A 26,794-nucleotide genomic window follows, 5' to 3' on the forward strand; every position below is an offset into this window, starting at 1 on the left:
GGGCTGGCACTCCTCCGCCATTGAGGAGGAGCCGCCCCTGATCAAAAACCTGTTAAAATATTTGTTTAAAAAAATATTAGACATAGTTTAATACAAGTCCCATTAAAAAAAAAAGCTGCCATGCCTCAGAATGTGTAGAAACATGTAGAACAAATCTAACCTTTCTATAAATATCTAAGGAGTGCAAAAAATAAACATGTTATTTCTGCTTGCCACTGTAACCTAGAAAAATGAAGCAGAAGATTAAAAAACAAGGTTTCATCTTTGTTGCCTCGTACGGCTGCTCCAAGACCTTCCTTTCACCTACACTGCTGGCTCTGCAGCAGGCATTGTGATGGCACAACTCAACTGGGATATGGGCCAGGGTATCTCCTTCATGATTTCTCTCCTCCGTTTTCTGAGAGAGCAATACTGTCTTCCCTACCAGCTAAACAATTTTGCATAGAAACGTTATTCGTTCTCTCTTTTTTCCAGTCATATATTATCTTTTTCATTTTTAAGATAAACCAAAGATCAGGTGCGAGCTACTTGGAAATGCGAATATGCAATTGTTTCACACTGTTTGCACCCAGCAGCGCGGTGTACTCTTCTCAGCAGCGCCGAACACACGCCTCTCACTTGGGCCCAGCAGGCGCCGGGCAAACATTTCACCTGCGCATGGAATGCTGCTGAGAGAGAGACGCCTGCCTTTGAGAAGATGGTATTTACCGTCCCCGATTTTAATACACTTAACATACTTGGAATGATGCAAGGTGCTTTTTTTCCGTCCACAGATATTTTTCCAAATTTTAAAACAAACGTTGAACAAATTGTATTTTTTTCTAAAGTTAACTGGTTTACGATTATTTTTTAGAGGTGCAAGTGTGAGTTATGCATGAAAAAAGTCAAAAGACTCAATTTGCAAAACTTTCTGTAAAGTACATTTAGGACAAAAAATGCTAGTTTTAACCAGAAATCCCTAAAAAATACTGATGCACACAATCAGGTTTTGATACATTTTCCAAACCTAAATGCTACCTGTGTCATCTGAGGGTCTGGATTGTTTTTCTAAGAATTGAGCAAGGGTGGGAAGGAACATGGGCGATTACTGGGGGATGGGAGAGGATCTCATATTGGACTGTAGTGAATATGCAAAAAGTCATAAATGGGTTGTGCACATAAACATTTCCCATGGAAGGCGTGTTGCTCGAAGGAAACCTATTATTAGACATGCTTTACCCTGATTGGCGTACTACACATTACAGAAAAGGGGCTTCATTATTATTAAAAAGATTATTCAAAAATTTTCATTACCTTAGAAATCCATTGTTAAAAGTGGGGGGTCTCTAGTTGGCAATGGTTGGACCCTTCTTCCTAGTCAGGGTAAGGGGGATACACTTCTGAAATAAATCCTGCTCGCCCCTTTGGTAGCTTGGCACGAGCAGACAGGCTTATCTCAGGGGCAGTGTGTAAAGCATCTGTGCACACATACAGTAATACAGTGAAAACACAACGAATGGACACCACACCAGTTTAGAAAAAAAAGAAGTAATCATTATCTAAACTAAATACGACCAAAATAAACAAATCCATAATACATAGATCAAGATATCCTCAAAATTAGGTTATTCACACAAATAAAGCTAGTAGAAACAAATAACTCCCCCTGGAGCTATTGTGAAGTCGTGACTGATGAAAATCCCAAAGTACGGTACCGACCGCGAGGTGTGCGGTATTGGGCCTGGAGTCACACGATCTCCACAGAAGATTACCGTGGCAAACAATGAAAACAGAAACGTTGCACAACATCCGGGAGGTGATGCTTTGTTGGTGCCGGACTGCATCAGTTCCTTACGACCACAGGGAAGGTGAGGCATTGGTTCTTTACTGCGATGCAGGGGAGGCGAGGCACCGGTTTCTTACGACGATGGAGGGTCAATGGATTCATGAGCTTACCCACGTCAGGTATCGGCTCCGCGATGATGAGGCACCGGTGTCGGTGAAGTTGGGGTTGCGGTTCGAGTCGGGCAGTGCGTCGTGAGCGTAACGAGCGGTGCCCTCGGCTCCATTGCAGGCAGCGGCCTCGGGGACAGCTTTGGTGTCAATTCAGTCAGGCGTCAGCAGGCGGCGGGGGCTGCGGTGCAAGTCGGGCAGCGCGTTGTGCACTTCACGAGCAGTGCACGCATCTTCGGTGCAGATGGTAGCGTCAGTGTTGCTATTTACCTCGGTGGCAGATGAAACTTCAGTTCCAAGTGCAGGAAGATAGAGGAGATGACGTCTTTGTGTCCCTGATACTTCAGACCAGGAGGCAAGCTCTAAACCAAGACCTGGGAGATCTTCTTCAAGCAGGATACACAGCACACAGTAAAGTCTTGGCCCTCTCCTTGGCAGAAAAAGACACTGCAGGCCAACCCCAGACAGCACACAGCAAATGGGGCAGTACTTCTCCTTCAGCATTCCCAGCTCTTCTCCTTGTCAGAGGTTCCTCCTGAGTCAGAAGTATTCTAAAATTCTGGGCCCCAATATTTACACTCAAGTCCTCTTGTGGTAGAGAGGCTCTGTGCTCAGCCAAAACAGTTCTGTCATCTCGGATCCAGCTTCCAGGCAGGAGGTGAAGACAGCATTGTATAAGGCCGACCAGGCCCATTTAGGTGAAAGGAAATCTCCTCCTCTGCTCTAAATGCAGCCCAGGTCTATTCGGCACAGTCCTGACTCACCCAGGAGAGGCAGAACGCACCTCAACCCCCCAAGTGGCTGTCTGAAGAGAATGCACATCCCCAGCCCCTGTCACTCCTCCAAAGCCAGACAGTCAATTCACAAACCAGCAGAGGCACACATGATGGCTAAGCAAGAAAATACCCACTTTCTAAAAGTGGGATTTTTAAACACAATATAAAAATCATTTTTACTAAAAGATGCATTTTTATATTCTAAGTTCAGGCATACTAAACTCCATCTTTCTATCTTGTCACAATGGGAAGTTATACTTGAAAGATGTTATAAATGACCTCCCATTCAATCCTATGGGACTGATAGCCTTTCCATAGTGAAAAACAAATTACACTATAGTTCACTATCAGGACATGTCACGCACACCAGGACATGTCCTACCTTTCACATACACTGCACCCCGCCCACAGGGGTACCTTGGGCCTACCTCACATGTACTTAAAGGGAAGGTTAGGGCCAGGCAAGTGGGTGCACTGCCCAGGTTGACATGGCAGTAAATACTGTGCTCAGACACTGCAGTGGCAGGTCTGCGACCCCTTTGAAAGGCTGCTTGTGTGGGTGGCATAATCAGTGCTGCAGGCCCACTAGCAGCATTTGACTTACAGGCCCTTGGCACACACAGTGCACTGTACCTGGCACTTAGTAGTAAGTCAAAAAAGCCAATCATGGAAACACCAATCCATATTCACAATTTACAGAGGGAGCACTTGCACTTTGGCACTGATCAGCAGTGGCAAAGTGCCCAAAGCATCGAGACCAGCAAAAAAGAAATTCAGCACACAGCAAAAATACAGGAGGCAGAGGCAAAACGACTGGGGAAAACCATGCCAAGGATGCACGGTCTAACATCCATAATGCAAACATAGCACACCTTGCACATGTACACACTTAGGAAAATAGGCATAAGTTACAATGTAAGTTGAAACCATGCAGGTATGCGCATACATTAAACCTTTTGCTTTTGCTTTGCACATGGGTTGTAAGTTACTGATTGTGAACAGTCAACTCAGTTGTCAACAATGTTGAAGTGTGGATATACCTTTACGTATGAAAGATACCAGACTTTTGAACTTGGCCCTTTTAGCTGGGTCATCAGCAAAGTTTTAGCCTTCACCTCCCGCTTTCTGAACCTATTTTTGTTGGCTTTTAGGACTCTGTACATTTTACCACTGCCAAATAGTGCTAAATGGCATGTGCTCTCTCCCTAAACACAGTAAAATTGGCTTACACACAATTGCCACATTTTATTTACTTGTAAGTCCCTAGTAAATTTGTGCTACCTGCACCAGGGCCTGTAAATTAAATGCTACTAGTGGGTCTGCAGCACTCGTGCCACTCACTTAAGCCACCTCTTAAACATGCCCCAGGTCTGCCATTGTGGTCTATGTGTGCAGTTTTGAACTGCCATTTCGATCTTATAAAAGAAACCTTTTGCCAGGCCGAAACCAATCCGTTTTAATATATATAAATCACCCATAGGTAGGGTGCAGTGCTTTTAAAAAGTTGGACATGTGCCTTTAGGTTTTACATGTCCTGGTAGGAAAAAACTCTTAAGTTTAGCTTTCACTACTGCACGGCCTACCTCTCCCATAGGATAATGTTGGGTTACATCATAATATTAAATAAGTGATAACTTTTAATTAGAAGCAAGTAGGAATATCCAGTTTGATGTCTAAAAAACTGTAATTTAGGTCACAATTCTGAAAATACCACTTTTAGAAAATTAGCATTTTCTTGTCCTAAACATTTGATGACTGCAGCCTCTAACCATGGCTAGTTGTAGTTGGCAGTTGGTCTTTGTGTATTTCTCCAAGACAGTGAGATAAAGGGCGAATAGGTGTTGGCAGAATGGGCCATCTCTGGCATCACCTACCACACGTGCACATCACAAAGCCTCTGACTCAGCATACTCACAAAGGGTTTGACACTAGTCTTTTGTAACCCGAAAATGATGGGGCCAGGGCAGGAAGGCAAGAAATTCCAAACACCCCCGGGTTAGAACTTTCCCCTACTTCAAAGCTGGCACCTAGTATACATATTGGACCCTCGGACCCAACTGTTCAGTACACCTCTGGACCTGTGGATACTACAGAATAAGGACTGTTGTGCTGCTCTGCTGCAAGAAAGACTGCTACTCTGCTGCCCTGTTCGAAGAGAATGAAGGCTGGACCTGCTCACTTCATACCAGGCTGAAGTGACGCCAAGGATCAATTGACTGACCTCCTGTTCTGAGCTACAGGGACATACCATGCTCCAGAGGCCCCCTGCAACTGCCCAGCTTAGCTGGGCCTAAGCTTGCAACTGGACCTGCCTGAGCACTGATGGCCTCTGCTGGAGTGAGGTTGTGATCCTCAGGAGGCCCTCGATCCTATGTGGTTCATCAGTAATGTTCTTGTGGCTTAATTAAACCACCTACAAGGATAGAGCATTTTGATTATTCTTTACCTTAGATGTATGCTTAAAATAGATTTCTTTGCCTAAGAATGAATGAATGAATTATTTCATTAATTATTTCCAGGTGAACCTTGTTCTATCACAAAATGCATCACAACTGATGATATAAATAAAAAAAGGCTGATCCGTCAAACATAGAAAGGTCGAAAGGACTGACAAATACCCTTTAAAAGTGCCCACAGCAAGGCCTTGCTGGGCCAATAACAGATGTTTAGTCTGCAATTGATCGACGCAATGGTCCTCATACCAGGCCATAATATTTGCCCAATGGCCAGTGTAGATCATCACCATGGCCAGAGGCTGAGGAGCCCGGATGATATCCAACACTTCCTCAGGCAGATTAAACCCACTAAGCTGTTTTCACTCAATCCTCACAAATGGAGGTGTAGGTTGTGGAGGTTCCCTGATGATGGGAGAACAGATCCTCCTGAAGAGGAATATTGAGGTGGTATGGGGATCAGATGCTCAAACTCAACAGGGCAGAACACCAGACCCTCCGAGCCAATCCAGGACTATCATAATGAGCTGAGCCCTGTCCTTTCTAGCCTTCATCAGAACCTAGGAAAGCAGTGATGGAGGTGGAAATGTGTAAAGAAGACCTTAGTCCCAAAGTATGTGAAATGTGTCTCCCAGGGGATCTCAAGGCAGAAACTCTAGAACACAAAAGGCTCATTAAGGAGTACTCTCTGACGTGGTGAAAAGATCTACTCAAAGCATGTCCCATTGGGCGAAACTGCCTGGCTCCACCTCTAGGTGCCGAGGTCGCTTATGGTGGCTAGATGGCACCTGATGAGCTCATCCACACTGGCATTCAGGAACCCTGCTAGATGACTGACGGTCAAGGAAATTCCAGTTCCGGCTCCAGCTCGGGACACAGTCTTAGAGCTTAATTTTTCATAAACCATAGGATTACATATACAGCAAAGGAATTTGTCATGCATGGAAAAGACTATTGTTACAAACCACATGGAATAAAACAATTCTTTGGAATGGGATGAGCGCACACCATCCTGTAGCACAAGTTACGTTTTTTTTTTTTTTTACATGAGGACACACTTTCATTTTTAGGCACGGGGAGATTAAGTGATTTCCCCAGAATCACAGGAGGTTTTGTCGTCGTTACCGAGACTCGAACCCAGATCCCCAGGTCCGAGGTCGAGCGCCTTAGCCGTTAGGCCAGCTCCTCTCCCCAAACAGCTCTGACACTATCCTACATGGACATGCACATAGTAAGACTTTGTCCACTTGTAAGTATGAATTAGAAGGCACAAAGATGACTAAATTCGTCTCTGTCTGTTTCATGCTGTTTCCTTTATTCACTTTTAGCACAGTGATATGCACTACTGAGTAATATCACTATGGCTTCCACTCTTTGGCAGCAGAGTCCCCCCCCGAGCAAGGCAAAACCCTTGTAATGCTTAACTTAATAGCTGACCTTATATATGAAAACAGCATATTTCAGCCCATTCAATCAATTTCCATTGTTAGGTTTGTCGCTGTCAAATACCAATTTATTAATAGACGCAGCCCAGGTGGCCACCTCCTACTGGTCCCCGCCCCATTTCCCGTGAATGCACGACTTACTCCCTCATGCGCTTCAGCTTGGTCCAGGCCATGGTGTCATTGAAGGCGCCGGGTCCCCGCGGTCCTGCCGGCGACATCTCGGTGACTGTCTTGGTGCCTGCGAATCAATGCAGAGAGACACAGCCTTAGTCACCTTTCACTCAATGCGGTATTCAAGGGCAGCCAGAAAAGTATAGACAATTCACCTTTGCTGGGAAGGTAATGCAGCATTAATTATACATAAAGCATAGGATTAAATATACATCAAAGGGATGTGTCAGGCATGGACAGGACCATTCTGACAAACCACATGGAATAAAACAATTCCTTGCAATGGGGTCATACTTGGAGAGTGAAAACCTACTTTATTACTACCAAGCAGAATGAAATAATCCGAAGTGGGTTGTAATCATGGCAGCTTTGCGTAAGATATCTGGAAATAAGCATCTTGCAGGCTGCATCAAGATCACACTTTTCATTTGCATAATGACAATTGAGGTGATCGCCGAGGTGTGGTTTTAGAAATATTAGTCTGAAGTATTTGCAAGTCTGTTAGCAGAGATAAAAATACACCTTCAAGAGGTGAGGATGAAAGACCATCAGAACAGCATAGGAAAGTGTGGAAACAATGCCGTACACAATCTGTAAATTCCAGAAGTCACTACTCTTGTTAGCAAACAGAAAAAGTGTAACCCGCATAGCAAACATACAAGAACATATTGAGTTACATGTTACAGCATGGGGTGCTAAACATTTCAATGTGTAAGACTCTCTGCCTTATGTGAATAATCATTTCTGGATTGTAGGCAGAGATGTGCATGGCCCATGTTGAATCAGTGCTGGCATATTTTGCAGGTCTGCAGGGCCCTGTAGTTCAGGGGGTTTAAGCTCCATTAAGGTCCTCCCTCACACATGGCTAAGGTGAGTGGGTGTAGCTGGGTGTAGCAAGCCCTCATACACAGACGCCTTCCCTGACTTCAAACACCGGCCATGTTACAACCTGCAGAGGGTGTTAGCCAGACCTATGAAGGGAGAACAGAAACTTTTTAAAAGTTATCAAGCTGGACATTTTATTGTAGTAAGCCAAGCGTAAGGCTTCTTTGGGAACTTGGACCAATAATAAAAACAATGCAAGTCGATACGTTATAGTAAAAAAAATAATTGGAATGGGCGTTAAATAAACACTAAACACAAGAATGTTTTCATTGCAGTAAGAATGGCCAAACAACAATAAAAAAACATTAACTGGGTTAGAGAGAACTAAGATGATGAAGAGGATGCGGGTAATATATAAGACAGCTGGCCTACAAATGACAAAGTTGTCCTTAGATGTCTCTATTCCATGGGTGTCCAATATAGGTCCAAAATATCCGGATGTATCCCAGATCTCCAGGATATGCACATCAGATACATTTACATGTAGTGATTTTAACGAGAACCCATTTACATGGCCAGTGGCAATCTTCATAATCATTATCTGACATAGATCCTGCCACCCTGGACCTAAGTTGGACACCCCCAGATGGATCCTTAAAAACGGGCTCCCTGTAAAGTACCTTGATCCTAGGTGTGCTCTGGGTCCAAGTAGGACTTGATCAGAAAAGCTGCAGAGGCCTCTCTTGCTGAACTTGCTCCAGAGCACAGAAAACGAGTCCAGCTTTAGGAGCCTTGGGTTGAAACTCAGATGTGATTAGTTTTGACTGAATAGGCCCAAGTGGTTGCTTCCATTGAACTAGTAAGATACCAACATCAGCCAGGAAACTGCCGACAGGCACACATCGGCTGTTCACATAACCGGGTGCTGAGTCTCACTGTGAATATCTGGCTACCAGAAATATCCAGTTCACCAGAATACAATAACCAGTAATCCAGCTCACCCTTTAGTAGTCCTGGGAAGTCACAGAATCTCATCAGTTTCATTGAAAGAAATCATCATAGCAATATAGTCCACAATTCAGCTCACAGGCCTGTGTTTTTGATCCAAATGAATCCTTCTACATATGAAGCATATCCAAATTAACCTCATTTCATTGTAAAAAAAAAAATACATAGTTTGCAATAACCAGTGTTACATTATGTAAAGGGCACCTGGATATTGGAAAACTTTGCTCATCGGGGTTGAACCATACCATAACTAAGTATACACCCTGATGAAGGACTGCGCATTCTGGACCAAAACATGTTGACAGGAAGGAATTTTGTCAAAATTAATTGCATGTGTTTTTAGAGGTGAAATAAATAGTACTTGGATATCATTCGTAAGAAGAATCAGGGGCAGCAGGTACAGGGGCACCGAGACTCAGGGTCCGAGGCACCCACTGCTCCCCAACAATGACTGTGTGTCAGGGGGGTCCTTCTGACACCTGTAAAAGTACCCGTAGAACTGTGAAGAAGGATTCACTTGGACCAACAAAGACAAGACTATGAACTGCACTATACCACTTTATGACGTTTTTGGATTCCACGGGACTAACTCCAGAGGAATGTAATCTCTGGAGTGAGGAGAGGGAACTGAAAAGTAAAACCATCCTAGGGAACCCCAGTGACAATGCAATGGCTCTGGAAAGTTATGGTGGCTCCTCCTGTAGCCCACAATATACACAAAGACGAGTTTTGAGCACTACCCTACCAGAGAAGGGATCTAGGCGCTTCACGTGACCCTTGACAGAGATGATGCTATCAGACTGCCTTGAGGCATGGTAGAAAAGCTAGAGGAAGGGGGTCTAACGCTTATGGGGATGGCAGGAGGAAATCCGATCAAGGATGTGGCGATGAGGCATACCTGTCAGGGCACAGGGGGCTAACTATTTGGGGGTGGGGGCAAGGCAAAAAGAGCATACGGTGGTTTAATTCGGAAGGAGGTAAGTGGTGTGATAGCTGGGCTACTCAGAAAAGGGAATTCAGGGGCATATTAACTAGGAAGTAGTGGAGCGCGGCATTAGCCACCTTGGCTTAATGCCGCGCTCCGCCACATTCACAAAACGCAGGGCAGCACCGTATGTACAAGGATATGGTGCAGCCCTGCGGTTCCCCCTGCCCTGGTGCTAATTTTAGCTGCCTAGCGCCAACGTAGACACCCTTCTACCGTAGTGCAAGGGGGCCTGCGTTGTAGGGGAAGATTTTTCTATGTGCACATAAACAATCTGAAATGGCATTTCGAAACTTCTATGAGTGCTGCTTAATGAAGCACACATAGAAGTTGCAAAACGTCATTTTTTAAATTCAATCAATCAATCAAGAAATTTGTATAGCGCGCAACTCACCCAGAGGGTCTCAAGGCGCTTGGGGGAGAGGGGTCCGCTACTGCTTGAACAGCCAGGTCTTGAGTTGTTTCCTGAAGGAGAGGTGGTCTTGGGTGCAGCGGAGGTGGATTGGAAGGGAGTTCCAAGTCTTGGCTGCCAGGTAGGAGAAGGATCTTCCTCCCATGGTGGCTCTTCGAATGCGTGGAACCGTGGCGAGGGCTTGGTTGGTCGATCGCAGTTGGCGGGTGGGAGTGTAGAAGGTCAGGCGGTTGTTCAGGTACCTGGGTCCCAGGTCGTGGAGGGCCTTGTGTGCGTGGGTGAGGAGACGGAACGTGATTCTCTTGCTTACGGGGAGCCAGTGCAGGTCTCTCAGGTGTCCGGAGATGTGGCTGTGTCGGGGGATGTCTAGGATGAGTCGTGCGGAGGCGTTCTGGATGCGTTGGAGTCTTTTCTGCAGCTTGGCTGTGGTTCCGGTGTAGAGGGTGTTTCCGTAGTCCAGTCGGCTGGTGACGAGTGCTTGGGTGACAGTCTTCCTGGTTTTGGTGGGGATCCATCGGAAGATCTTCCGGAGCATTCGTAGGATGTTGAAACACGATGATGAGACTGCGTTGACTTGTCTGGTCATCGAGAGGGAGGAGTCCAGGATGAAGCCCAGGTTGCGTGCATGGTCCGTAGGCTTGGGTGCGCTGCCTATTCCGGGGGCCACCAGGAGTCGTCCCAGGCGGAGGTTGATGATCCAAGGATGAGGACTTCCGTTTTGTCTGAGTTCAGTTTCAGGCGGCTGTTCTTCATCCACTCGGCTACTTCTTTCATCCCTTCGTGTAGGTTGGTTCTGGCGGTGGCAGGGTCGTTGGTGAGGGAGAGGATCAGCTGGGTGTCGTCGGCGTAGGAGATGATGTTGAGGTTGTGTTGGCGTGCGATGGCTGCGAGGGGGCTCATGTAGACGTTGAAGAGGGTGGGGCTGAGTGATGATCCTTGCGGTACGCCGCAGATGATTTCGGTGGCCTCGGATCTGAACGGTGGGAGGCGGACTCTCTGGGTTCTTCCGGCGAGGAACGAGATGATCAACTCCAGTGCCCTCTCTTGGATACCGACGTTGCTGAGGCGTTGTACTAGGGTGCGGTGGCAGACAGTATCGAACGCTGCGGAGAGGTCCAGGAGGATGAGGGCCGCTGTTTCCCCGTTGTCGAGCAGGCTTCGAATGTCGTCCGTGGCAGCGATGAGGGCGGTCTCAGTGCTGTGGTTGGCTCGGAAGCCGGACTGTGAGTGGTCGAGGGATCCGTTCGTCTCAAGGAAGGTGGCAAGCTGTCTGTTGACGGTCTTCTCGATGACTTTGGCGGGAAACGGGAGGAGCGAGATGGGGGGGTAGTTCTTGAGGTCAGTGGGGTTTGCTGATGGTTTCTTCAGGAGGGCGCTGAGTTCGGCATGCTTCCAGCTCTCCGGGAAGGTGGCGGTGTTGAAGGAGCAGTTGATGATGTCCCGGAGTTGGGGTGCGATGGCGGAGTCGGCCTTGTTGAAGATGTGGTGGGGGCATGGGTCGGTTGGTGATCCGGAGTGGATGATGTTCATCGTGTGGAAGGTGTCTTCGGTGCTGACCGGGGTCCAGGCGCGGAGGGTGGTGGTGGGGGGCGTTGGTTCTGTGGTTGGGTGCGTGGACTGTTTGCCGAAGCTGGTGTGTATTTCTGCGATCTTGCTGTGGAAGTACGAGGCGAGAGAGTCACAGAGGTCTTGTGAGGGGGTGATGTCGTTGTTTCCGGCGCTGGGGTTGGAGAGCTCCTTGACGATGCTGAAGAGTTCCTTGCTGTTGTGTGCGTTGTTGTCTAGTCGATCCTTGTATGCTGACTTCTTGGTGGTATGTATCAGCTGGTGGTGTTTGCGGGTGGCGTTCTTGAGGGCGGTCATGTTGTCTGTGGTCGGGTTTTTCGCCAGGCTTTCTCGAGGGTGCAGCAGTTTTTCTTGGAGTTCTTGAGGTCGTCGTTGAACCAGGAGGCTCTCTTGCTTCCGGGCTTGCTGGGATGGTTTTTCAGGGGTGCGAGGTCATCAGCGCAGTTGGTGATCCACTGTGTGAAGTTGTTGGCTGCTTGGTAGGGGTCCGTAGATCTGGTGGGAGGGTTCTGGTTCAGTGATGTGGTGAGCTGGTCCGTGGTGATCTTGTTCCAGCTCCTGCGGGGAACCTGTTGTGGGAGGTGGTGAGTTGTGGTCTTTCTGAAGCTGAAGTGGACGCAGCCGTGGTCTGTCCAGTGGAGTCCGGTGGAGTGGCTGAAGGAGATGTACTTGCTGGAGGAGAAGATTGGGTCGAGCGTGTGTCCGGCGTAGTGGGTGGGGGTGTTTACCAGTTGTTTGAGTCCGAGGTTGGCGAGGTTGTCCAGCAGGGTGGTGGTGTTGTTGTCGTTGTTGTTCTCCAGGTGGAAGTTGAGGTCCCTTAGGAGAATGTAGTCAGCGGAGGGGAGGGCGTGTGGGCTGATGAAGTCTGCGATGTCTTCGCTGAATTGTGTGCGGGGTCCTGGGGTCTGTAGATGAGGGTTCCTCTGAGAGTGACTTGGGGTCGGTGTGTATCTGGAAGTGAAGATGTTTGGCGGCTGTGAGGGTGTCGTCGGAGTTGGTCGTGATGCGGATGGTGTTCTTGTGGACGATGGCGATGCCTCCTCCTGTCTGGTTGACGCGGTCCCTCCGGGTGATCTTGTATCCGTCCGGGATGGCGATGGCGATGTCGGGCGCTGAGGAGGCGTTCATCCAAGTTTCCCTGAGGAAGGCGACGTCTGGAGATGTGGTGTCGAGCAGGTTCCATAGTTCCACGGCGTGTCTGTGGACAGAGCGGGTGTTGAGCAGGATGCACCTTAGGTGGTTGTTGTTGGTGCTCGGCTTGGCGGGTGCGGGTGCGGTGCAGGTCCGGATGCAGGAGAACTTGCAGGGTTGACAGGTGAAGGGTCCGTGGGTGCGTCCTGGGGTGGCTCGGTGGCAGCCGGGGGTCCGGCCGGTGTTGAGTGCATTGAGGGTGAATTCATTTTTTATCTGCATGAAGGGTCACCTTTCTGCACATAAATTATCAATGGCCTTTTGCTGTTTCTATGTTTGCTGCACAACGTAGAAACAGCAAAAACGAGGAGAAATGAAACATTTTTCCTTGTTGAGCCTGTTTAAGACCAGGTTTTCTCTGATCTTTATTTTGGCACTGCCCCACATTTACACGGCCCTTGTAAATATGGGGCAGCGTCAAAATCAATGGTGTTGCAGTGGAACGCTCACTGCAACACCCACTACCCTCCCCTTTCATGCTAAGTACAGCGTGATAGGGGTCCTTATTTACAAGGCAGCGTTAAGCCACGCTAAGTGGCTTAACGCTGCCTTGTAAATAAGGAGTAGCCCATATCGCCACAGGAACGTCACAAAAAGTGACATTGTGGAGCCAATAGGGGCTTGTAAATATGCACCTTAGTTCCCAGGAAAGTGGCGGCTGGGCATTGCAGGTGTTGAAAAAAAGGCTGAGTCAGAGACAGATGCTATATAGCTTTTTTATTTTTTTAATAAAGCTATGATAAAAGTGAACCAGAGGTACATCTTGCGGCTAACTTTAGCTACATCTGCTGTTTGCTTAACATCAATGTCTCTATTTGCAGCTACAAGTCCGGATTGCACACTTATTTTTTGTTTTCTGCCACAGCAAGTCACAGGATCAAAGAAAGCTACTGAATGAAATTCTTATTATCCAGGCTGCATATGGCATTCTCGCTAAGCTGATTTGCCAGCCTGTCAAAACAACGAATCAAAAGCGGTGCTCTGCTCAGGCAACCCGGGCGTTCCCTTTTGTGGCACTTGAAATGGCATGTGCTTGTTATCTTCCTCTCGCTCACACATACTCGCTCGTACCCACCTGCTATCACATCTTGTCTCAGTACCTGCACTGCCGAGACCCCCTTCGCTAGCAAAAAACAAATAAACAAAGCAAAATACTTTCGAACTAAGTGGTTTATTTTATTTTATTTTATTTGGAGAGTTTTATAAAGCGCGAACAAGATCCTAGCGGATATCAGAGCGCTGTACAGACAATAAATGTTACTTATACAGGAAACAGAAATATATAAAATTAAATATACATAAAATGTAGTAAAAAGCAGCATAGTTAGATTTAGCATCAATAAGTGTCTTGTAGTAGAGAGCGCGAAAGCATCTCATTACAGGGATTCAGCAGACCCTAGTCATGTGTATTGGGCCATGAGGATGGATTTAACTTCCTTTTTGAAAGAAGTAGAGGACGGTTTAAGTCTGGTTTCTGGGGGTAAGGCGTTCCAAATTATGGGTGCCATCCCAGAGAAGGATCTGTTATAAGTTTTTTTCTTCTGGAATTTTTGTGGTTTCAGAAGTAATATTCGTAGTCTTAGTGCTCTTGTCATCAGTGAGGGAATTAGGTTCTTAAAGTAGGGACATTTAGCTGGGGGTCTTAGATAGTGTGTCAAAAAGGCGTTTGATAGGGGCCTGCAACCCGGTATGGAGGGGGTCTCAGAAGTTGCTCTAAGGGTTTTCAGGCAGCAGTGTCGATATAAGCACGGTTTTACCCAAGATGGTTTGTATGTCAAAAATAGCCTTATGGTTGGTCTCACTTGGATTGTAAGTAAGCAGTTAGATTTTAGTCTGAAAGACTCACAATTTTAAGCAAAAGTATGCGCAAGCTAACATTTTTTATGTGCTTTAAAACGTAAAGTGAATTCGATGGGACTTTAAGTGATAAGCATTTGCCTGTTCATGTGGTCCTAATCGGATCTTCAGGTAATAGATAGTAAAGCATGTTCAATAGCGAAGTGACCGTCACAATATTTTGAAAGAGTGGTCAATATCATCGATCAGGTGTAAGAGAATGGGGGTGGAGGGGAGAAGTGAGGAAAATAAAAAGGCAAGAGACCGGTTTGAAAATTAAATTACAAGTATCTAACTGTGGTGTAGCCGAAGCAAGTACACCATCTGTACTAGGAATTAGGCAGATTGCGCCTACCTTTTATTAGTAGCGGTTCGTTCAGTCCCTGTGGTCCAGTCAAAAGCATATGAAAGAGTGATTTCAGATTTAAAAGTCTAGTTTAAAAGGAAGAGGAAAGTGAATTAGCAGGTCAAAGGTCGAACTTGGATGTGCTGAAATGGCGTTCATATTGTAATGGAGCTTGAATAGTAATATAAAAAAAAATAAGTACTGCTCGTAATTTAGATTCCACAGTTAATTGGTCGAAAATAAAAGGTAAGAAAAAACACTGAAAGAGGGGCTTATTCAAGGTTATATGTCTGGTAGTCTTTTGTCAAATATAGCCAAGTAATTGAGGTTCCCATTATAGAGGTGGGGACAACATTATGATATTATGTATTATGTAGATCTTCCCCAAAGCTCACTGAGTGTGTGCGTGTATCAAGAAACAAAGTACTTTATTATGTTCAGCCGATAGATTCCACATACTTGGTTACTTTTAGTCCATCAGGTATGCAAAGAAGAAGCAAGTCAATGTATCCGAGATGGTCACATCCCCACCTGTTCCAGAGTTCTGAAAGTCCCTGAAGACCTGGCTATTCGGCTAATCAACTAGACCCTGCCAGCGCCTGGACACCCTCATGAGTGACAAGAAGCGCTCTACAAATCTAATTGATTGATATCTGAAATCCGAGTTTTCAGGTCTAAACTCACTATCCATCTTGTATCACGCAAACATGCCACGTTTGGGCCACTTCAAAAGTACTCGTATGCCATAAGGTCAAGTCTCTATCGATACAATATCACTGGTATATAATGAAGGACATAAGCAAATAAATAGGAGGAATTTTGTAGTGCATAAAGAAGTACTCACATAGAACTCTTTAACTTACTCACACATGCCATTGTGAATTGCCCCCAAAACATCTAAAATGGGAATATTCAGGGAATATTCACATAGAATCGGAAAGCGAGTTGGAAGTTTTGTGGACCATTAGAAATGGCATGTAATTATACATAACAGAGTATCCTTTAGTACTAATGTATGTGGAAGAGGTGTGGCGCAACGGCCAGGGCGACTTGACACCGAATGCTGGGGATCACGGTTCGATCCCCGGCACCGGCGGCAGGGTTCTGCCCAGCACCATGTGACTCTGGGCAATAGCTTGTTTAATCTTCCCGATGGCCCCCAGCGCCGGGAAACCTACTACGGGTAGCTGTGCGCTTTACAAATACAGGATTACTATTATTTATTATGTAGTACTACATGGAGCCAATATAGATCACATGGGGTCAAAAGACAACCTTAGCTCATGCAGTTTGAGGACAGCAGTGGCAATATTTAGGAAGGCGGGTTGTGATTGGGAGCTTTGAATGTTCGATGTTTGTAACTATTCACTAAATGCACGCCCACTACTTCACCTTAAGGGTCTGCAAAGAGTAGTTCAAACACTGGTCAACTCCCACATTGATAGAGGCATCTCGCTACTCATCAAAATGTGGCAATCCAGTCATGCTCCCTTTAATGCTCTTTCATGACACTACAAACTTTTGGAAATCCAGTCATGAACTCTTTAGACCTATTTCAATGTAATGCTTTGAAGGAGGGGTTAAGAAACCCAACTACACTGAGTCACTGCTTATCTCACAGCAGTAGCTACTCCTTGAGGCCACCATAATGTTTATGGCTGTGTAAATATCCCTGACAGTGTCAGGTTATGTTGCAGATATGTTGCAGATCTTCCTCACAGATCCTCATTGTCACAAAATACAAGGCCACAATACAGAGTCTAGTGTCAACATCTGTAATTGAGCCATGTCTGATCGTGTGCATGGTCTAGAGATGTAAGGGTTCTGTGGATTTCTACCCACCATGGCATCAGCAGTGTCAGTGGATAGTCCTCCTCCTGTCTGAACAAAGACACCCAGGGGGCACTTCACAAATGCATTCTGGAGGACAAGAGATACTTGAGGTACTGAGGTACTCTTACATGCATTTGTGACCTGACCACAAAACTTCGTAAATAAAAATATGCAGGAAATATTCATATACAGTGCAAATAGGAATTGGCTACTCTTTTTGCAGCACTGGTAAAAAAAAATGCGTGTCAAGAGGACATTGCAGGTAGTGTTTTGTATGTATGTATGTATCTATATATATATATATATATATATATATATATATATATATATATATATGTGTGTGAGTGTGGGTGTGTTACTTACTGGCAGTCGCCAGTAGGTAGTTATAGTTAGGACCATGTTTCCATAGGAAAAGTGTTTTTTACTTGCCTATAACTTTGGCGCCGTTTAACGAAATTCACAAACTTTTTTTTTTTAAAGTGCTCCGATGATTCTGCCAGTGATCTCATGCAATCTAGTCTGGAGCGGGCTTCAAGGCACATGCTCATGTGTGCTATTTTGTCAGCTGGCTTGCAGGTCCTTGTGACTTTGCTACGATTTTGCTCTGCAAGCTGATCCTATCACTATTTGTAGGACCAACTGAGTCCTGGTCTTCTAATTAGTGTCATTATAGGTGGCCAAGACCATTCATATGAACCCAAAAAATGCAATTTATCCTGGAAGAAGATGCTGCAAAAAGTGTTTTCTTGCTCAGTCACACACAATGTCCCCAAAAAACTGTACTGCTGTGACGCCGAAATGGTTCTGTGTCAGAATATCTTCGTCAAAATATAATCTGACATTATTATTGTGTCTTAAATATCTTTTTTAACAATGTTGCTCAGTTGGATGTCGATTTTCTATTATTAACTGCAATGGAGCAATATTTTTGCAATCAATATTTAGGGCACAATATTTCTGTCAGTGGCTATTAAGGCAATGATATTCTGGTACATTCTGGACATACTGACACATAGCAAGAGGGATTGAAAGACAGAAACACATGAAAGCAGTGCTAAATTTGAGCCGGTGGTTTCCCATGCTCAGCACCGGTACCTAATTGTCAACTGCAGCACCACTGGCATTAGGCCACTTGGTGGCGCTGCTTTTCTTATTTACAGATGAGCACAAGAATAGTAGTTTATTAACTTACTGTACATTACAAAATTGAAATTCCTGCCGCCCAAGCCATTCTTACCACTTTGGGGGCATGGAATGTTCCGAATTGTCCCACTTGTTGGAGTGTGATGGTTAGTAGTTGTGTTTGTGCTGTCATTGGCCGTGCAGGCTGGGGCAAGAGTAATGCACGCTGCAGTGGCCTCCTGAAAAGGGCCCTGGCACTTATTATTTTACAAATTAAGCACTGCAAGAAAGAAGGGGGAAGAGAAAGATAGGAAACCACTGCTAAAATGTGAAAGCAGGTGTGAAAAAGAATCAAAAAGAGTGTGCAAAAGAGACAGGCAGTGCAGGGTGGTGCTAGAAAGAGGCATGGGGTAGAAAGAGAACTGGGCAGTCCTGATATTTGTATTCCCAGTATTCTGTGGTGGGCTGCTAAGAAAAACTTTGAGCTCCTGCACATGTGTTTTATTATATTACAAATGAAGCACTGAAGCCCTGCTATGTCATGAAGATATAATAATACTATCAATAATATTTATTTTGTTTTTTCTTGGTATACTGTTCTCTAGTTTTGGTGGGTTTAGTGTTAGTTACAGGTGTTCTCTTTGCACGGTCACAAATTACGCACAGAAAGTTGGTGATATTGAATAATGAAATTGAAAGCTCCTTCTTTGGATTGAATGCATGCTGGAATAAAGTGTCACAACAGAAACCAAGGACCTGTGTGAGGAGGATGCATGGGCCAGAGATGTCCCAGCCTGTTCAAGTTGTCATTTATCATACAACTGCTTATCAAAACCTAGGCGATGGTACAGCTGTTTCTTCAAAATAACTTGTCACTGCTACACCAGGTATCTGCGCTGCTGGATCCAAGCTGACCTGGCTCAGCCTCTGGGACTTCAATACTGTTATCTACCTGTCTGCGAGCTGTGCAGCAGCTGCCAGCAGTTGATGGAGAAATCTATTTCAGGGACAGGCATCTCTCACGAGAAATAATGGCTCTCTGTATTTTTGAGTGCAGCTTTGCAGCTGTGGGGCTGATTAGTTTTCAGATGGGACTTTAAATAAGCTCAGCAGCGTTAAGCTTTTTGTGGTAGGAGTGGTTGTCACCTGTTTGGCAGGCAGGATTCTGTGTTTGAAATTTGCCACAATACAAGGTTGATCACTTATATTTTTCATTTCGTTAGTTTCATTAGACCAAGCGTGCCAACACATTGTTTCATTACCTTCCTCTTCTGTCTTCCTCGCCACAGTCCTGACCATTGAACTACTCCATGTTCAGGAAACAGAATTCTATGGCAGGACCACAGGCTTAGATTTTGCTTCTCAATCTTTACTACTCCAAAAATAGCAGCCAATGAAAAAACAGTAAACATTAAAACATACTACATATCCCATGAGACTTTGAACCATGCCTCTTACAAACCCACCAATAGTCTTTTGGCATCACTCCAAAATAGAGAGGCTACATCTTTCTTTGCTGTTACGCAGTCAAGATAAGTGCCTCTCTATTTTGTTTCCATTGCATAATGTATTTGGACCAATACTATAGCCTTATAGCCGGCCGTAGAGGGCTATACCGGCTATTAAAGGCCCTCTCCAGCGTTAAAGGCCCCGAGCCGAAGGCGAGGGCCTCTAACAAGGGAGAGGGACTTTAATAGCGGTATAGCCCATCTACGAAGGGCTATAAGGCTATTAGAACATTCTGTCACTAGAGGACAGAATGTTTTAACAAAAAATACAAAGCCTTTTGGGAGCGTCAGGGGATTGGAATCACCTCAGGCTCCCTGAAGCCTTTGTCAAAATCAAGAGCTGTGAACAAAGAAACATTGGAATGTTGGAGCTCCAGGCTTATACCAGCCATTATAAGCCCAGAGCACTCCATTGTTTTCAATGGAGCTCCCAACATTCCAATGTTCCAATAATAGGTTAAGTAGTTGTTTATTGTGGTTTTACGAGCACGCTATCTGCACTGTTACATACTGGTGCCCACATGGTGGTTTCGTTCACAGGTTGTTTTGGCTTTTGACGCTACTTGCCCGATTCCTTCATTATACCGCTTCTCAGCCCACGCTCTTTTCCCTTTGCCTTAGTGTGTGTTACACCTGGCCTCTTCGTTTTGAATACTATCCCCGTAGTTTCTGAGGGTTTTCCCTCCTTTCAGCCTTGTATGAGCTTCGCCAGCCGCAATTTGTGGCTAGCCCCTTCCGGGAGCGAGGTTGATTGTTGGGCGCAATTGGGCTCTGTGTGCACCTGCAACTGGGAAGGCTGCAAGCCCATCTCTATCTCTTTCACTTGGCAGCTTCCCTGTATAAACTCTGGTGCTGTCTGTCCCCAAGCTGAAAGAATTTGGGATTTTGTCTGCCAATGGAAGTCACTTTGGGCTCTTTATTTGTTAAGAATTCAAGGCTTTAACAGATGTTTTCCCCCTGTTTATAAGTCCTTGTCAGTGTGCATTTCTCTTTTGGTGACTTGCCTTAGTCCTATTACCAGCTATTGCCCCCATTGATGTCCTGACCCTGAGCTGGGCAGGGCTGTAATAATTACATTCCAGGGTCTCGCCTGCCCCACCTCCCTTTAATATATTTTTCTGGAAGACCCTTGCTTCCCTATGACCATGTTTGACTATGAGACATTTGATCAGGGCCTTGAAGCCTACGACCCTAATTAGGATGTGGATTATTATTATGACGAGGGTATGGAAGGAGTCATTGACAAATCTGTCCAAACATCCCTGGATAAAGCCCTCAGCTCAGCCCTTCAACCCATTTCAAAATGCTCAGATGAACTCGCAGAACGCCCCCCCCCCACTTCCCCCTCCTTCTTCCACCTCCGCTCCTCTCTGGCTGCATATGGATGTCATTTCTAAAGTGACTCAAGGAGCCTCAAATGATCAGGCCCATAGTGCAGGGATGCACCCATTCCTTACCCCTCCTCCTGCACCTTCCCCGGCTACTGACACTGATACAGACTCCATTTCTTCTCAGAAGTCCCCCGCTCCCAAGTGTTCCAAGAAACACAAATGTTCCCTTTCCCCTTCTCTTTCCACCCCTTTCACTTTTGACACTTCAGGAACTGTCCACCCTGGATCCTCAGAATGGACCCCTGCTCCTGCAAAGGCTGATTACCTGCTTATGAACCTTTGCAAAGGGTTTGACAAGGAAGTCTGTTCCTTTCTAAAATCTGAATACCCTAAGCCTAACCTCCCTCACAAAAATGCTGTCACCCCTGACATCGATACCTCCATGCTGACCTTTCTCAAACAATACAACAAAGACCCAAGGAAGGGCATTAATAGAGCCCTCCGGGCCTGTCAAGATAAGCTTCTTCATGGTTCCAGAGCCTTGGCTAAAATCTTTGAACTGGCACATCATGCAAAGGAAACAGGTGCCCCTGTTCACCCTGAAGTGCTTGCTGGATAGACTCAAAGAGTGATGGTCCTATTGGATAACGCTAACTGCGGGTTAGCTTCCGAATGCCGTAAATCAGTACTCCTACCAATTGCTCCACAGCTGGTGGAATTGGCACCTGCTAAACAGTCTGGCTGAGGGACAGTTATTTGGTAATCCGTTTGTAATAGACATTGCCAAATTTGTCAACTCCTTTACATCCCTTGATAAGTCACAATCCTCTTTGAAACGTGCATTCAACCCGCTTTTTGGCCAGGCCGGTCACTGCAGAGGACACTCGACCGGCCACTTCAACCAACAAGGTACTCCAAGAGGCTTCAACGCCAGACGCAGGGGTTATGGTCAGGATCCAGCTCAGGCGTGCTTCTACCTTATTAGATCCAGAGGATATTGTGGTGCTTTAACATAAAGGTCAACAGGGGTTATTATCACAACTCAGACAACCAGTCTACAGGCAATGAACACCTCTCAGCCTTTATCTCTTCCTCTGGGGAAGACTAAGCCATTTTTCACACAATTGGGCCAAGATCTCTCTGGATTCCTGGGTATTCGATACAGTTTGAGGTTATCATATAGAACTGTCCCATTCCCCTGTGCAACCTTTTCTTCCCCCTCCTTTCATTTTTTCCTGACAAGACATGCCTTTTATAGACTGAGAAATGATAGAGCTTTGGTCAAAACAAGCTATTGCATCAGCACCCCAACATCCACAGGGCTTCTGCAGCAATGTGCTGGTTCAAAAGAAGGGTGGAGGTCATATACTAGTTCCCAACCTCAGGCAATTCAACCCCTTCTTGATTTATCAACATTTCAAGATGGAAGGCATCCATCTGTTGAGGAATTTGCTTCAAGAAAGAGATTGGATGGTTTGTCTCGATCTCGAAGAAACCTATCTGTCTGTCCCCATTTGTCCCTTTCACAGACGGTACCTTCAGTTCCACTGGAGAGGTCAGTTGTACGAGTGCTGATCTCTTCCTTTTGGTCTCTCGTCAGCTCCCTCGTTGTTCACCGAACTCCTAAAACCAGTAGTTGTCAGTCTACAGTTGATGGGAGTGTGCATGATTGTCTATCTGGACGACATGCTCATCTTAGCTCAGGACAAAAGTCAGCAGATAACACATCTCTCTTGGAAGGTGTCTCTATGACAAGATCTGGGGTTTGTGATCAATACCAAAATATTCATGATGATTCCCTCTCAACAAGTAGAATTCATGGGGTTTCAGGTGTATTCTGTTAAAGCTCAATTACTGCTTCCTCCACTGAAAGTGAAATCCATCAAACAGTTGAGGTCTACTCTGTCCAACCAGATGGTGTCTTTGAGGTCCCTGGCTCGGATTGTGGGATTGCTAGTGTCTTCGATTGAAGCAGTGTTTCCAGGTCTGTTAAACTGCAGGGCTCTTCAATGCCTGAAAATGAATGATCTGCAACAGAGTTTCAGCTACGATCACCTGGTTCCGTTGTACCCCGATGTCCATGAAAAGCTTCAGTAGTGGCTCCTTCACATGGATGCATGGAATGGCAAAGCCATTTAGGGGCCTCCCCCGACATTGTCAACTAATCTGAGGCACTTCGTTGGGGTTGGGAAGCACGTTGTGGAGAGTTTTCTACCTGCGGTCGATGGTCGTACGAAGAATTGCGACTTCACATTGTTGGACTTGGCCCTTTTGGCAGGTTCACCCCGAAACTTTTTGCATTTGCCTATCCTGTTTCTGTAACCTGGTGTTGGTGATTTTAGGCCTCTGCGCACTTTTTAACTGTGGTACAGTGTAAAGTGCGTGCGCTCTCTGTGTATGTGTGGTGAGTGGCCTGCCCTCCCATAGGAATGCATGAGGAATATGTGTGTCCATGGTAGTTCCTGATGTGTGCTGGTGTGCCTGGCTCCAGGAGTCAGGATGGGTCTGCCCCGGTGGTGAATCGAGAGATCTGCATGTTGATGTGAGGGAGGGGTCCACTTCCCCCTCCTTCTTCCACCTCCGCTCCTCTCTGGCTGCATATGGATGTAATTTCTAAAGTGACTCAAGGAGCCTCAAATGATCAGGCCCATAGTGCAGGGATGCACCCATTCCTTACCCCTCCTCCTGCACCTTCCCCGGCTACTGACACTGATACAGACTCCATTTCTTCTCAGAAGTCCCCCGCTCCTAAGCATTCCAAGAAACACAAATGTTCCCTTTCCCCTTCTCTTTCCATCCCTTTCACTTTTGACACTTCAGGAACTGTCCACCCTGGATCCTCAGAATGGACCCCTGCTCCTGCAAAGGCTGATTACCTGCTTATGAACCTTTGCAAAGGGTTTGACAAGGAAGTCTGTTCCTTTCTAAAATCTGAATACCCTAAGCCTAACCTCCCTCACAAAAATGCTGTCACCCCTGACATCGATACCTCCATGCTGACCTTTCTCAAACAATACAACAAAGACCCAAGGAAGGGCATTAATAGAGCCCTCCGGGCCTGTCAAGATAAGCTTCTTCATGGTTCCAGAGCCTTGGCTAAAATCTTTGAACTGGCACATCATGCAAAGGAAACAGGTGCCCCTGTTCACCCTGAGGTGCTTGCTGGATAGACTCAAAGAGTGATGGTCCTATTGGATAACGCTAACTGCGGGTTAGCTTCCGAATGCCGTAAATCAGTACTCCTACCAATTGCTCCACAGCTGGTGGAATTGGCACCTGCTAAACAGTCTGGCTGAGGGACAGTTATTTGGTAATCCGTTTGTAATAGACATTGCCAAATTTGTCAACTCCTTTACATCCCTTGATAAGTCACAATCCTCTTTGAAACGTGCATTCAACCCGCTTTTTGGCCAGGCCGGTCACTGCAGAGGACACTCGACCGGCCACTTCAACCAACAAGGTACTCCAAGAGGCTTCAACGCCAGACGCAGGAGTTATGGTCAGGATCCAGCTCAGGCGTGCTTCTACCTTATTAGATCCAGAGGATATTGTGGTTGCTTTAACATAAAGGTCAACAGGGGTTATTATCACAACTCAGACAACCAGTCTACAGGTGATGAACACCTCTCAGCCTTTATCTCTTCCTCTGGGGGAAGAATAAGCCACTTTTCACACAATTGGGCCAAGATCTCTCTGGATTCCTGGGTATTCAATACAGTTTGAGGCTATCATATAGAACTGTCCAATTCCCCTGTGCAACCTTCTCTTCCCCCTCCTTTCATTTTTTCCCAACTAGGCATGCCTTTTATAGACTAAGAAATTATAGAGCGTTTGTCAAAACAAGCTATTGCATCAGCACCCCAACATCCACAGGGCTTCTGCAGCAATGTGCTGGTTCAAAAGAAGGGTGGAGGTCATATACTAGTTCATAACCTCAGGCAATTCAACCCCTTCGTGATGTATCACCATTTCAAGATGGAAGGCATCCATCTGTTGAGGGATTTGCTTCAAGAAAGAGATTGGATGGTTTGTCTCGATCTCAAGGAAACCTATCTGTCGGTCCCCTTTGTCCCTGTCACAAATGGTACCTTCAGTTCCACTGGAGAGGTCAGTGGTACGAGTGCCGATCCCTTCCTTTCGGTCTCTCGTCAGCTCCCTGGGTGTTCACCGAACTCCTAAAACCAGAAGTTGTCATTCTACAGTTGATGGGAGTTTGCATGATTGTCTATCTGGACGCCATGCTCATCTTAGCTCAGGACAAAAGTCAGCAGATAACACATCTCTCTTGGAAGGTGTCTCTATGACAAGATCTGGGGTTTGTGATCAATACCAAAATGTCCATGATGATTCCCTCGCAACAAGTAGAATTCATGGGGTTTCAGGTCTATTCTGTCAAAGCTCAATTACTGCTTCCTCCACTGAAAGTGAAATCCATCAAACAGTTGAGATCTACTCTGTCCAAACAGATGGTGTCTTTGACGTCCCTGGCTCAGATTGTGGGATTGCTAGTGTCTTCGATTGAAGCAGTGTTTCCAGGTCCGTTACACTACAGGGCTCTTCAATGCCAGAAAATGAATTATCTGCAACAGAGTTTCAGCTACGATCAACTGGTTCCATTGTCCCCCGACGTCCATGAAAAGCTTCAGTAGTGGCTCCTTCACATGGATGCATGGGGCCTTCCCCGACATTATCAACTAATCTGAGGCCCTTTGTTGGGGTTGGGAAGCACGTTGTGGAGAGTTTTCTACCAGCGGTCGATGGTCGTACGAAGAATTGCTACTTCACATCAACTGTTTGGACCTCCTGGCAGGGTCCTTCGCCATAAGGTCACTTTCTCCAATCAAATGTAACTTCTGCAGGGGGGGGCGTGGCCAACGACATGGCCGGCTAAGACGTGCAGCTCCGTAGCTCCCGGCGAGCTGCTTAATCCGACACTTTAAACCTGCTCCAAAAGTCCAGTTTTTGCCACCAAAAGGACCGCAACTGACCCGACCCACACTTGGGTCCGTCATTGACGCCTGCCATAGCTGGAGATCGGAGAACCACGGCTCCGAAACTGCGCCGGCACGGGCACCGAGCCCAAGATGGCGGTGGGGCGCTGAGAGCTGCGTCCGGAGCCGGGAGACCTACCACGTAGCAGAGGCGACGGAGGACCGAACCGCTGACCGGGATACAGAATTCAACAACTACGGGTCCGGGAGCGCTGCTAAGGAGTGAGGGGAGCCGGCACAGGTCCCGGGGCGCCCGTGGGAGTTGGAATCGCCGGAGGAGGGGAAGGCCTGCTGTGCGAACGGCGAGTGGTCCTGAAGGAGACGAGGCGGTGCCCGGGGGACACAGGGCCTGGCACGGCCGGACGCACTGCGCCTACACCTGTTCGGCATCGGTGAGTCCCGCGGCACCCGGCGCTGTCTGGCCCACGTGTGCGGTGAACAGGGCTGCAATCCTCCCCGCGGAGCGGGATCGGCTGCACAGGGAAAATGGCGGCCAGAGGCGCAAAGTGACCTGTGAAGAGACCTGCCTGCAGCGGCACGCTGCGAGAGATCGGCCTGGGAAGCCACCGCGCGGCGCTGTCAGCGGGAGCAGTGGAGCCCGAATGGGCCGGCGGCACCTGGTGAGATCGGACTCCGACGGTGAGCACAGCTTGAGGCAGCGAAGGCACGGCCCGGGAGGCACGAAAATCGAGCCCGGGGATCGGGGTCTGCAGCCGGTAGTCACGGGCCTGATCTCCGGCGCTTTGCCCCATTGAGCGGGAGTGGTGGAACGCTGGGGGACGCCTCCCCGTCAAGGGGCAGCGGGGAGCCGGCACAGACCTTGGCTGAGACGGCGCCCACTACTGAGGCAGACTGAGGTGGGTCTGGCCTGCGACACCTACGGCGGCGCGGGGTGGGAGCAGCCCCTGGGACACAGAGAGGAGGGAGGCACCTGCGGCGACGGGGCCTGGCATTGTGTCCCGAGAAGGAGAGACGGCGCGCAAGGAGCGGGGCCCCCTTGCGCCAGCATATGCTGGATTGCCACGCCCCGCTGGAGCCGCAGGGGAGCGCCTTCGACAGAGCC

The 26,794-nt window shown here is 46.9% G+C and overlaps 1 protein-coding gene across 1 annotated transcript in view; it reads right to left on the reverse strand.

The window, feature by feature from the left end:
• NEK11 (NIMA related kinase 11) overlaps positions 1 to 26,794 on the reverse strand; it is a 968,483-nt gene that overhangs the window by 99,368 nt on the left and 842,321 nt on the right. Inside the window, exon 14 of the mRNA XM_078663876.1 lies at positions 6,748 to 6,844. Within this exon, the coding sequence (XP_078520002.1) occupies positions 6,748 to 6,844 (97 nt within the window). The remainder of the gene's footprint in view (positions 1 to 6,747; positions 6,845 to 26,794) is intronic.

Source organism: Lissotriton helveticus, chromosome 10, assembly GCF_964261635.1.
Source record: "Lissotriton helveticus chromosome 10, aLisHel1.1, whole genome shotgun sequence".
In the NCBI taxonomy this organism is placed as follows: domain Eukaryota; kingdom Metazoa; phylum Chordata; class Amphibia; order Caudata; family Salamandridae; genus Lissotriton; species Lissotriton helveticus.